This window comes from Sphaeramia orbicularis, chromosome 4 (assembly GCF_902148855.1).
Source record: "Sphaeramia orbicularis chromosome 4, fSphaOr1.1, whole genome shotgun sequence".
Taxonomy (NCBI): Eukaryota; Metazoa; Chordata; class Actinopteri; order Kurtiformes; family Apogonidae; genus Sphaeramia; species Sphaeramia orbicularis.
In genome coordinates this window covers 31,511,307-31,524,482 of record NC_043960.1, presented here as the reverse complement: position 1 = coordinate 31,524,482, position 13,176 = coordinate 31,511,307, and the positions used below count along the sequence as shown (strand labels likewise).

Genomic DNA, 13,176 nt, shown 5'->3' with positions numbered 1-13,176 from the left:
TCGAGGGCAGAGTTTTTTACCTGGGTAATTTTGGTGGAAGTGTGCCGAGGTACAGTTCCTGTGGTGGAAAAGGGGCTATAGATTATGTCCTAATGAGAGACCGGGTTATTGGGCGCTTTTAAGATTGTCTTTTGTCTCTTAATTCTTTCTTCTTTTCCCCCATGCCCTGCCCAGTGTTGATAAATGAAGTGACAAAAATAGGCCAGTCCTTTTTTTCCCACTCGCTCTACAGTCACATTTCACATTTAAAGAAGTTCTGTACATGAGCTGCAATAGGGGGATGAAGTCCCACCTCCTCCAGTTTGATCAATTACAGTCAATAGTGACAGACTCATATTGTTTTTTTTGATCCACTGGAGTTATGTCGTCACTTGGCATATCTTATGTAGTTTGTCAGTATAAATAATTTTACTAGTCAATAAAGTTGCAGTTTGTTGTAAAACTGTAGTGGAACGCATACATCACTTTAACTGCATCTGTACACAGTTAATTCAGAAATGCTGAACATGTCTCTGCAGCTTCAACATGTCCAGACTTAGAGGGGAATTTTACTGCTTTTAATACATTTTGAAGATAAAGGTTGAGCATGTCAAGGTAATGGTCATATTGGTGTTGGCGATGTGTGTCACATGCAACAAGAGCAAGCTGTTTTACACAAAAGTAGTCATTAAATAACTGATTTTACCTCAAACTGCAACTGTCTTGACTTGCAAAATGATATTTTAAAAAGATTACGTCATATGTGTAAATGATGGCGCAAATTAAATGGGATCAAAACATTATTTTTCCGTCACCATTGACCACAATTCTTTTTTTTTTTTCCCAATATAAGGTCCTATGGGGTAGAACATCACCTTTCTGGCCATATAATTATTGTATTTTTATCTATATGTTACTAAAGCTAGAGAAGTAGAGAGAGATGGTGAAAGGAAATAATACAGTAGCATAAAGAGAAATGCTAATATCTAAATAGTATTTTCTGAAAGCAAGGAACAACTTATAAAGGAGTTTGTCATGGACCACCAAAAACTCGCTGGCTAAAGTCAATCCATGCCTTTCCATTTGGGCTATGGGTAGTTTTTGGTCTGGTATGGCTGTTGCTGTGTGGTGGTTGATGTCTAAACAATCCAAAGATATTGATCTGTGCTTGTGTTACTGGTCCCTGTATGCTTTAGCAACTATCGTTGTCATTAACTGTCAGGTTTAATACTGACAATACTATTAATTTTTTTTTTTTTTTTTTCTCAGGCTTAAAGGAGCCCAGATGGATCAGACAAGTTGAAGTCTGCCCCATACTGAAGAATACAGGGTGGGGAAGCAAAATTTACAATGAACATCTAGTTGTTTTTTCTCAGCAGGCACTACGTCAATTGTTTTGAAACCAAACATATATTGATGTCATAATCCTACCTAACACTATTATCCATACCTTTTCAGAAACTTTTGCCCATATGAGTAATCAGGAAAGCAAACGTCAAAGAGTGTGTGATTTGCTGAATGCACTCGTCACACCAAAGGAGATTTCAAAAATAGTTGGAGTGTCCATAAAGACTGTTTATAATGTAAAGAAGAGAATGACTATGAGCAAAACTATTACGAGAAAGTCTGGAAGATACTATTAAAGAAGAATGGGAGAAGTTGTCACCCGAATATTTGAGGAACACTTGCGCAAGTTTCAGGAAGTGTGTGAAGGCAGTTATTGAGAAAGAAGGAGGACACATAGAATAAAAACATTTTCTATTATGTACATTTTCTTGTGGCAAATAAATTCTCATGACTTTCAATAAACTAATTGGTCATACACTGTCTTTCAATCCCTGCCTCAAAATATTGTAAATTTTACTTCCCCACCCTGTAACCCACATATTTTAATGTAATAGTTTAATGTAATGTTATGATAAATATTTAATTATTCTCCCATTAATTATCCTGTTTTCAGCTTGAAAAAAAAAAAACACATGCCCTTCTGGTACATTTTCCTCATTTTTTCCGTAAAGTAGTTTTTTCCGTATATATCTCCCATTTTAACACAGTTTTAGAAGAAATTCAGTAGATATGAGAACAAATCTGAGCAACATTCTTACCTTGTATCATAGATGGCATACAACTTTTTGTTCCCATCAACAGCATTCCTGTAAAAAGAAAAAAATAAAAGATTGCCTTAAAACAGAATCCACTCTGAATTTTCCACCATCCTGCTCATTCTGTGAGTTTAAATCCATAGAAGTGCTATAAACAACTCCTTACTTTCTGCTTTGAATTCTGGATGAGATTCATCTCCATAACTTAGACTGAAGTGAGCTGACCCTGATTGTTTTTTGCAGAATGATGAAATATGTTTTGTTTGTGCTGCTGGCAGATGTGTGAAATATTGTCTCCGCCTGCAATCTGGACCATTAACCAAAAACTCAGGACTGTGATTTTGCAGGTTTGTGTCCCATTTAAGTCGGGCCCACAACAGAGTACACCATCAACCCATCTGAAATGTAGGGAAAGTGGATTTTCTAAAAGGTAAACACAGGAAAAGCTCAGTTTACCAACATTTTGGCAATTAAACATATATTTTAAGAAGCAAATTAAACACTAGAACACCTCTATTACTCAGTGTTTATTTGGTTTGATCCTGTTTCATTTCTTTTTTTGGTGGTATTTCTCTACAGTAGATTGATGATAAAAAATATCATACTGTGAAAATACACTGGCAATGAAAGTAAAAGTCCTGCATTTAAAACCTTTAACCTTTTATCCCTATAGGCCCTCTACTTGAAAATTCTAATGAAATGAGTATATCTCTGCAAGCACAAGGTCTATTTGAATAGTTTATGTGCCATAGTAAAGGGAACACCTGTGAGATTTGTTAAGATGTGTAAATATCAGTATATGTGTTACTGGTGAAAACTAAATAAATATGGTACACAGCACAAATGTACGGAAGCCAAGAACGGCTGTGGATTTACATATTATTTTATGGTCGTTATAACAAAGATCGTTTTCTCGTGATAACAAATTAATTTGTTTCATGACTTTGTAATAGAGACCCATACACAGACCTCAGATGCGAGCAGGTACCGCATCCTCCACATCGCAGCCTTCAAGAGCTGCTGCTGACATGTGCTGAACAGAGCAGAACACACATTCAACGACATCTTACTGGTAAGTTACAGTAACTACGAGAAAACAATCTTTGTTATCTTGAGATAATGAATTAATTTATTTTGTTATCTCGGCAAAATGAACTTTGTTATCTTGAGATAATGAATTTATTCATTTCATTTTATTTATATCTTGAGATAACAAAGTTCGTTTTGATCTTTGTTATAACGACCATAAAATAATATGTAAATCCTCGGGCGGTCTCAGCTTCTATACAAATTTCAGGTTTTCACAAAAAAAAAAAAAAAACACTTTCAGAATGAATGGCCCTTTGGAATGATGCAGCTGCAGATCTAAACCTCTCAAAATATGTTTATATTATTAGGAAATTGTACTGGAAATGGTCCCTGACAGTGTTTTACTGTTAAATAAGATACTCTGGTTTACTTTACTGATTAATTACTATGTTACTAATGTATACTGTAAGTAATTTACACGGCAGTAATGCATTATATTCTGTATCATATTAAGATGTTTGTAGCATCTCTGAAAAGTCACTTCATCACTTAACAAATCCAGTATGGTTTTTAAGAGGTTTTGTAACCTAAGAAGAACATATTCCCCACATTCCCCCACAGCTGCATTAAACCTGGACTACCTGAGTGTGCCCAGTGGCTAAGGCCTTACCACAGCAACCAGGGTTCAATTCCCACCACAGATCCCTTGCTGCATGATGCTACCCCTCCTCTCTCTATTGTCAGTAATAAAGTGACCCACCGGCCCACCAAAGGGTCCAATCCAGCCTGTGGGATGAATTTGTGAAATGCAAAAATTACACAGAAGATATTAACAGTCAAGGATGTTAAAATCATTGTAGTTCAGGGGCTACATACAGACCAATATGATCTGAAGTGGATCAGACCAGTTAAATTATAACATAATTATCTAGAAATAATGACAGTTCCAAAGTTTCCTCTTTGTTCTAGTGGAAAAAAAGTTAAATTTCATGAAAATGTTTACATTTACAAACTATCCTTTGTAACAAACAAAAAATGCAAATAGCTTGAAAAAATATGAACAACCTGAAAAGAGTGATTTTAACAATATTCTGCCTGTTCCTAAATGTTTTGTGTATTTGTAGATCCACTGGGATCTGTAGGTTGTAATGCACATGTGTAAATGATAAACTGAGGCATAATATTGTTAAAATTGCAATTATTTTTCTTAAGCGATCTCAGGTTGTTCATGTTCAGATTTTTAAGGGAACTTTGTAGATCTATGTAAACACTTTCATAATGAAATTTGACCTTTTTCACTGGTTTTTACTGGTCCAGCCCTCTTCAGATCATATTAGGCTGAATGTGGCCCCTGAACTAAAATGAGTTTGACACCCCTGGCCTAGAAGATGGGAGAAGCAGATTGTGACCAAAGGGTTTGATTCCCCAGACCAAAAGAGAAATTGTTGGCTGATGTGCCCTTGAGCAATGCACTTAACCCTCCATCTGCTCCCAGGTGCCTGACATGGCAGCCCACTGGTCCCAGTCTGCAGTATCCGCTACTTCCACTTAAGGCAAAAATGCAGAAAAATATGATATAATAGTACAGTTGGCAGCCCTAACAAATGTGCAAAACTCGAGCCATTTTTGCTATGTACTATGACCAAACTAGCCATCATACAGTATTTACAGTACTAAGAAAAACACATGTAAAGTGAAAGGAACATGTATTTTAGAACATTAGAACATCACTTTTCTACCATTAGACCAACATAAGTGCTGATCCAGTTCTATCTACATCCATATTATCCCTCTGAACATCATTCCTTACATTAGTACCATTACTTCATGGTACCTAACAAAGCAGGTACACTCACTGTTCTTGCAGAGGTGGACCTTACATACCCTGTAGACCACATTGGAACTGAGATTATTGACTCACTGTCCTCACTGGAACTGTTGTCATCACTGTCTTTTAATGCATGCAGAAATGACCAAAAATAGTCACTTTCCCAATAAAGGGTTAAAATAAGAAATTTACTCTTAAAACAAGATAAGTTATCGAACACTTCTAAATCAAAGGTTTTTGGTTTTGTTTTTTGTTTTTTATCTTGGTAAGACCATTATCTACTGCTGCTGTATAATAGATCAGTGTAAAAACAGTGGCCTCTACAATCTACACTCTCAAAAACAGAGGTACCAGCTTGTACTTAAAAGGGTACAAATGCTTGTCACTGGGGGTGTACTTTTTTGAGAGACATTTCTGTACCCCTTTGAAATGGTCCATTTTTGTACCTTAAGTACTTTACATAGAAAGAAAACTCTCATATAGTTGATAATGCCATGATGTTTAAAGTTTGAACCGGTGGCCTAATTGAGAAAAAAAACAAAAACAAAACGGCATAGGCAAGCTACGACATCAAGACATGGAGGTGTGAATGAAAACTTGATAAAACAGAGATTATGGCGATAATCAGAGGTTCTAATAAACTAAATAAATTATTAGGCTATTATCGTAGAGCTAATTGGGCTATTAAATTAAAACACAAATTATTATTAAATATAATATAGAGTAATTACAGTACACTGTAAGCCCGGACTTTGTATTCACTAAAATGCTTTAATTACAATGTACTTAAATGATTTAAGTTTTATGACATTACTATAAAATGTTAAGTATATTCTACTAATTTGGAGATGTAGTCAAAAGTACAAAAACAGTTTAAGTTGAATGGATTTAAATCACCAAGTTTTAGTCATGACCACTTTTTTTTACTGTAAATCTTTATGCCTTGCCAAATTAAAAGCACTTCCTGTACTGGTAAATTATATTAAACTAACTCCCTGCCTAATTTCCATCCATGCTACAATATATTAAGTTTAATAATTATGCAAAGCAATTTATATTGCAGAATATTTTAATTTAAATCAACTTGGGATTGAGTCCAATGACCTAATGATTTTAATTTATAGATTATACAAAGCAACTGACATTGGAACAAATTTTAAGTTAAATTAACTTGGCCTTTATTGTGTTGGACTTAAATAGCAATTCCCTTCAAATCAAGCATTTAGGTTTAATACACTCAAGTTTTCATTACTCATTACTTAAATTTTTTAAGGCAACGAGTTTAGAGTTACATTACTTAAGAATTTCAATGTAATCAGTTTCAACTATTTGTTTGAGTTAAATTAACTTATTGGGGTTTACAGTGTATGATATATAATAAATAATGTGTGAAGCCTAATGTTTGAACTATAATTAGGCCTATGCTGTTCAGTTCTCCTAGCCTATAGCCTATTCTCATGGTCTACACACATTTTTTAAAGCTGCAGGGTACCTTATAGTACAGATTTGTACTTTACATAACTTTGGACCCTTTTTCATAGTCTAAAGGTGCAATTCTGACCTCCTAAAGACCAATATTGTACTTTTGAGAGAACAGTCTTAAAAAATGTACTTATAGGTACATAAATGTTCTGATCTCTTTTTGAGAGTGTAGTGGAAGTAGAAATACTCAAGTAAAGTACCTCTAATCTGCTGGTACTTGAGTGGAAGTGCTTATTTCCTCTGAACCACAGCTCCAGTCTGGGATACTGCGCACTGTGGTTTGTGTAGATGTGCAGATCCCTCTCATGGTTGTCTGTATAACTACTATAGGACACTTTCTCCTTCCAGTCCTCCTTGTGTGCCATCCCCTCCCCTCTCTTCTCCTCTTTCCCTATCTCTCTACCCCTTTGGCCATCCGTATTTGTGTGTTTGTGTCTTGGTGGCACTGCATTCTCCACTAAAGTCTATTTGCATTGTACTTTGCCTTCGGATGCTGTATCGGATTTTCCTCCTTATTATTATTTTTGGCAAAGCTCGCCGTGCGCTCCCGGCTCCTCGGAGACCAAACCAAAGGATGGTCAGTCAGCACAAGTGTCGGGAAGCCTGTCTTTTTTCGCTGCCAACCTTTTAATCGCTCTGGGGGTTGAAATAAACCTCGCTGACGGTGAAATTAGTCCACATCTTCCACCCCCCCACCATCCCCTCCTCCCTCTCCTCATCCTCATCCTCATCTTCATCCTTCCACTCCTCTATTTCCAATATGCAAATATCAGAAGGAGGTGCCGTCTGTAGGAATTGATGCCAAACACTAAACAGTGCAATCTGCGTGTGAGATTTCCACGGAGAAGTTTGACTGCGCATCGCCGTGTGTGGTAAGCTTTGGTAACTGCGGCTCAGCGCCTGTGCAGCAGCGGAGTGTTGTTATAGGCCAGTCCAGGATGAGAGGTGGTGGGACGTGTGGGCACTGGAGGAGGAAGAGGAGTAAGGCTACAGTATAGAGAGGTCTGCTGCTGGAGAAGGAGCCGCACCGGGGGGGGACTGTAGACTTAGACACGCCGCTGAGAGTGGGGATGAAACCCGGAGGAAGCCAGGTATTCACACCGTGCGTCCTGCACTGATGGGGGGATGATGCGTGCGTCGTGATGCGGTAACGCTCAGGGGATGATTTTTTTTTTTTTTTTTTTTTTTTTTTTAATGTGTTATATATTTATTTATTGTACTGTATTGGGAGAGTCCAGCTGCGGTTGTACTGCTGAGGGATCGGCTCACAGATGAAGGCAGGTATAGATGCATGTCTTAAGTTTAATAGCGGATGTGGAGTGATGGGGGATGCAGCGCGTGCAGCCTCCTGCGTCCTGTCAGAAGTCATCAACTTATAGAAACCCACATCCATTTAGTGCAAATAAAGAGGGGCTCCCGCAGTTTGTTGGAAAGGGCCGATCAGGGGGGAGTGTAACAGAGAAAGGACACAGTAAAGATCCGAACAAGGAGCATTTAAAGGCTTGAGACGTTTAGATTGTCCTTCTAAGATGATGGGAACAGTGGAGTTATGTGGGTACATGTAGACCACTGCATTGGATAGTCTCATGTAAAGATTAGATACATACTAAATAATCGATTAATCAGTTTTTAATCCTTTTTTTTTTGTAAAAAGTCGCCTAAATATGAACATGTTCTGGCTTCTTTATTCCACCCTGACAGGCTGATCAACATCTTTCATCATTTTCTGACTTTCATAGACCATTAACTAATCACTTAATGGAGTAATTTATTAAAGGATTAATTATTGATAATGAAAAATAATCCATAGTTGCAGCCTTACACTAATACTGTCTTTACACCATTGTGCATTTGTGTCTGTGATAGTGGTAGTAACACTTTTTTTTTTTTAACTTGATGATACATATAGTCTGTGCAGAGTACTATCTATTAATTAAAGTAAAAGACTTTTAAGATTATATTCATGTACCTGTTTATTGGTGACAAATATATGTGGTTTGGTATTCTAAAACTGTTGGGGTATTGGATCCGGATAAATTCCACAATAAGTACAATGTGTTTTCTTAAATAGTGCATTATTTATTTCCATTATATGTGAAAAAAACAACAACAACAAACAGAGCTTTGTTGCAGTTGTAACACTGAGAATGTTTCAGGAATGGACGATGGAATGTGCTACAGCTTTGCAATGAGACGTCTGTGGGTCTGTGTGTTGCTTGCGAGCATCACCTGCCGTCTGAGGTGAGGAACTGACTCATTTAACTTTGTCAGGACACATTTTAGACTGGGGAGGGGGAGAAAAATACAAGTGACTGAACTGCAAATGATTTGTTTGAGTGAATGACTTTGAAGAATTTATGTCCTTGTCTCTTGTGCAGCCTCACCCAGGATGTAGCTGGAACTCCCAAAGAGGCTGAATTAAATGACAACATTACCATATTCACACGCATTCTGGACGGACTGCTGGATGGTTATGATAACAGGCTCCGCCCCGGATTGGGAGGTATGCCCAGTGAATATATAAAACTCCACACCTCTGCCATTTCAGTAATTAGTACAGTCACTCATATACGAGGTGAGAACTGATTATGCCATCATAAAAATGCCCCAGTGTTGTGTTTTCTAATGCACAAAGCCCCATACTTTTATAGAGATGAAAGAGAGAAGTGTTGGTTTGTATTGATAGCTCTGCATGACAGATTACAGCCCTTCTGTCCACACACAGAATAATGCTCTGCCCTCTGCTCATTCATTCGGAGAGAGAAAAGGTGTCGTTATTTATACAGGCTTCACGCAGCCTTCGAGACGCAGGCATGTTCAGACCTCGTAAAGATGATTTCGTGTTAGTACGAACACACATCTGCTGGGATGACCTTGAGGAAGCTGTTGTTCCTCTTCATCCAACAGCCGCTCCATTGTTCTCAGTCGGCAAAAGCAGCAAAAACTTTCCAACTCTCATCATACAACAAAAATGTTTAAGCTCAAAACTACTTTATTTAGTTAAACTTTGATGTTTGTTATTTTAAGGTTGGCATCTACTGTTGACTCTCTGCAGATGTTTGTCCTTTGGGGGGTTGAGCTGCTTTCAGGTGCTGGACGTGAGGAGCGTGCCAGCGAATGTAAAACAGATTTACAGTGACTTCCTCAAAATAACTGCCAATGTATGCTTTAGGTCATAAATAACTCTGCTGACTCAAGGCGGAGGCTTAATATAAAATGAAAAGAAAAAAACCCATGCAAACTTCAAATACAGTATGTGCTGCATGATGTAAAATAAAAGCTCCTCTGTGAATTTACTGGAAACGTGGAGAGTCTCTTTCAGACGTTTTAACACATGCACGAGGGCTTTAATAAATTATACTCTAACACAGATGTTTCATCAGGACAAATACTGGTAGTTACTGCTCCTTTCCAACTTCTGAAATGCTTAAAGAGGTGTAGATTCTCTTGGGTACGAGTGTTTTTTCTTCATATGCTCCTTAATGATTCATTGTCTTCATGATAAGCACACTTTAAACTCTTATAAATCTAAATGGAAAGCACTTCTACTATATATGAGACATTAAACTGATAAACAAGCTTTTTTCACTCTTGGAAATGACTGAAGTGAATGTGGTTTAGTATTTCATGTCTTAGAACAATAGTCTGCAGCCTGTATATCCACAATTATGGCATTTTCCAGACATTTTAAACATATCTAATAAGCCACTTAACTATATAATACATTTATTTGTGCATCAGAGCACAGAGACTATAACTGAATACTAAGGTCACAGCTCATTTAACTTGTTTTAATGTCACTGGATCTGTAAAAGCCACATAACACCTTTAGATACAGTTGCGGAAAAATATATTAGACCATCAAAAGTCATCAAAAATAATGGTTATGCAATCAAGTACTAACTCCTGTGTGTATCATGTGACTAAATCAGACAGAAAAGAAAACATGGAATGCCTAAAAGCACTGTTTTTGTCAGTACATTGCCATAGCTATTGATTTAAGAACTGAAGTGGTTTTGGTTATTATCAAGAAAACATGGAAAATGACTAGATATTAGCTCTGAAATTAAACTTTCATGAGCTAATTTTGTTGTTGTTATTATATTTGTCCAAACAAATGTACCTTTAATTGTACCAGGCATTAAAATGAACAAGAAATTGAAGAAAACAAGGGTGGTCTAATCATTTTTTCCATGAGTATATATAGAAATGTCTAATTAAAACAAGAAAATACTGTGACCGCTCAGAACTTTCTTCCTGTTTTTACAGAAAAGGTGACAGAAATTAAAACCAACATCTTCGTCACCAGCTTTGGTCCAGTGTCAGACACAGAAATGGTAAGAACTATATTGTTTTTTTGTTTTTTTTTCGACACTTCTTGAATTGTTTGGTTTAGATGCTGCATAAAACGTCAATAAAAGCAGAATGCAAGAAATAGGAAATCTCAAAGATCAGAGGCATCCAATATAGATTTTTGGCCTCGTCCCTTGTGCACAGAGGTTTTAGAATCTTTGATTGCATTATGTTCTGCAGATGATGAGATATTCAAAGTTTTAACAATTTTCTGTTAAGTAACATTATTCTGAAATTCTACTGCAGTTTTTCACTTATTGGTGAAACTCTACACATTTTTACTTCTACCTCTCTAAGATGCTCTTTCTATACTCAGTCATCACCATTGCTGCCATCAAAATGACCTTATTTCTTTCTTAAAATGTTTTCAGTTTAAATGTTGAATATGTTTTTTGTCTTCTGTTGTGAATATAACATGGGTTTATGAGTTCTGTATATCATTACATTGTGTTTTTACATAGTGTCTCAGCTTTTTTTGGAGGTGGTGTTGTGCCTACCTCCATATTATTACATTACTAAAATAATTTATAAGTCATTTTTTTCAGATTTTTCAGGAAACATAAATAGTATTTGAGTATTTGGTTATTTAGATTTGATCATTTTCATTTACTAAATTATTGTTTTGATATAACACGGTTTTGAGAAGTCTTTAGTTTGATTTAGTAACACAGTTTCCGTACTTTACAAGATTAAATTCATTCTAGATTTGGCTCTGGCAGTGTGAATATTCATTAAGTTTCTGACATAAAAATGAATGTACAGTCATAAATGTCTTTCTGCAGGAGTACACCATTGACGTGTTCTTCCGTCAGAGCTGGAAGGACGAGAGGCTTTGCTTTAAAGGTCCGATGGAGATGCTCCACCTGAATAATCTCCTGGCCAGTAACATTTGGACCCCCGACACCTTCTTTCTTAATGGGAAGAAATCCATCGCGCATAATATGACTACACCTAACAAGCTACTGAGGCTGAAAGATGACGGGACTCTGCTCTACACCATGAGGTAATCTCTCCCAAGGCCGACCCCTCATTCTACCTCAGATTCCCTTTTTCCACTCAGTCTTGCAACTAAAACACTGAATCATGACAGGACTATGTGCTTTACAAATGCGGTTTAATCCAATTAGAAGTGGAGATATGACTAAAACATCCATCAGCCGGTATTTCTGTTTTTTTCCCTAATGGTTTTCAAGACCTGTGCTGCAGTAAAACAGCCCACATGCACATGTTGTCCTCGGACAGTGTAGGCTAGGTCAGACCAGCAGGGTTTGCTTTGACCCAGTACCGACACAAAGGGTTTGAGAAAACTGAGGGTTTGTGTGTTTTATGTTGAGATGCTTCACCATTAACCATGTCTCCACAATGCAGACACCTCTGCTTTACTCTGGAGGAGCATGACCTTTTGTGGTTATTACTGCTCCAACACTCAATCACAGTCCCTGTTTAATGTATCGTAACAATAGCTCAAATGGGGTTCAGTCACAGCAGCTGCTATGGACACGAGGAAAAAACAGCTTTACAAGTGTGTAGTTTCGATGACAAATGCACTGCATATCAGCATTTAACATATCTGATGAAGTTTGTTTACTGCAGCTGCTTATTTGAACTTACAATACACTTTCTTTTTTTTCTGGAAAATGAGTCATATTGTTACAGAAAAGTCATCTCATTTTAAGAATTTATACAAACTTGTCTAAATAATTTATTCCAGTTAACATTATACTATATTTAATAAGTAACAAAATGGTTTTGCTGCATATCCCAGCAGATGAATGAGGTTGTCTGATTTCCAGAGTGAGATAAATTTTACAACTTATAAGTTTAAGAATTTCAATCTCATGGAGCTAATTTTCTGCTTAAAGTTTGCGAACGAACAAAACATGTTTACAAGACTTTGCTCTAAACTAACAAACACATAATCCCTCTACCACGTTTCTTACAAACATCCTTCCACAACAGCAGATGGCGCTATGAGTCAACTGAAAATAGCTGATGTTGGTTGAATTCTGCCTACATAAGGTTGGCTAAATCATGCACTCACTTTTAACCCATAAAGACCCAGTGCTACTTTTGTGACTGTTCCCAAAAGATTTCTTTCTGTAGATTTAACCTTTAAGTGATTTTTCATCATTTATTATAACATTGTTCTCTGCATTTTGCATTATATCATTGAAAATCATTTAGTTTCTGATATTTAATTTACTGATCATGTAGGTGTTCATAAAAACTCAGAGTAAATTCAAAGGTTATTAAATCAGAAACACAGAAAAGTGAAGAAAAAGTGATTTTTCAGCTCAGACATCATTAACTGAACATAAACCCAGTGTCTCCATCCACTGTCGTTGATCCAACTCCATGGGTTTTACTGGGGAATCAAGGTTGTAGAAGATGACGGTGTTTCCA

General features: G+C 36.8%; 2 protein-coding genes across 4 annotated transcripts in view; one reads left to right on the top strand and one right to left on the bottom strand.

Moving 5' to 3' along the window:
- The window catches only part of gabra5 (gamma-aminobutyric acid type A receptor subunit alpha5), a 53,767-nt gene that overhangs the window by 2,793 nt on the left and 37,798 nt on the right, over nt 1–13,176 (top strand). Inside the window, exons 2-5 of the mRNA XM_030132222.1 lie at nt 8,577–8,661; nt 8,799–8,923; nt 10,690–10,757; nt 11,556–11,776. Of these exons, the coding sequence (XP_029988082.1) occupies nt 8,579–8,661; nt 8,799–8,923; nt 10,690–10,757; nt 11,556–11,776 (497 nt within the window). The 5' untranslated portion in view covers nt 8,577–8,578. The remainder of the gene's footprint in view (nt 1–8,576; nt 8,662–8,798; nt 8,924–10,689; nt 10,758–11,555; nt 11,777–13,176) is intronic.
- Nucleotides 1–13,176, bottom strand: part of gabrb3 (gamma-aminobutyric acid type A receptor subunit beta3) — an 81,794-nt gene that overhangs the window by 45,336 nt on the left and 23,282 nt on the right. For all 3 annotated transcript variants that reach the window (XM_030132219.1, XM_030132218.1, XM_030132221.1), the window contains exon 2: nt 2,085–2,132. In XM_030132219.1, the coding sequence (XP_029988079.1) occupies nt 2,085–2,132 (48 nt within the window). The remainder of the gene's footprint in view (nt 1–2,084; nt 2,133–13,176) is intronic.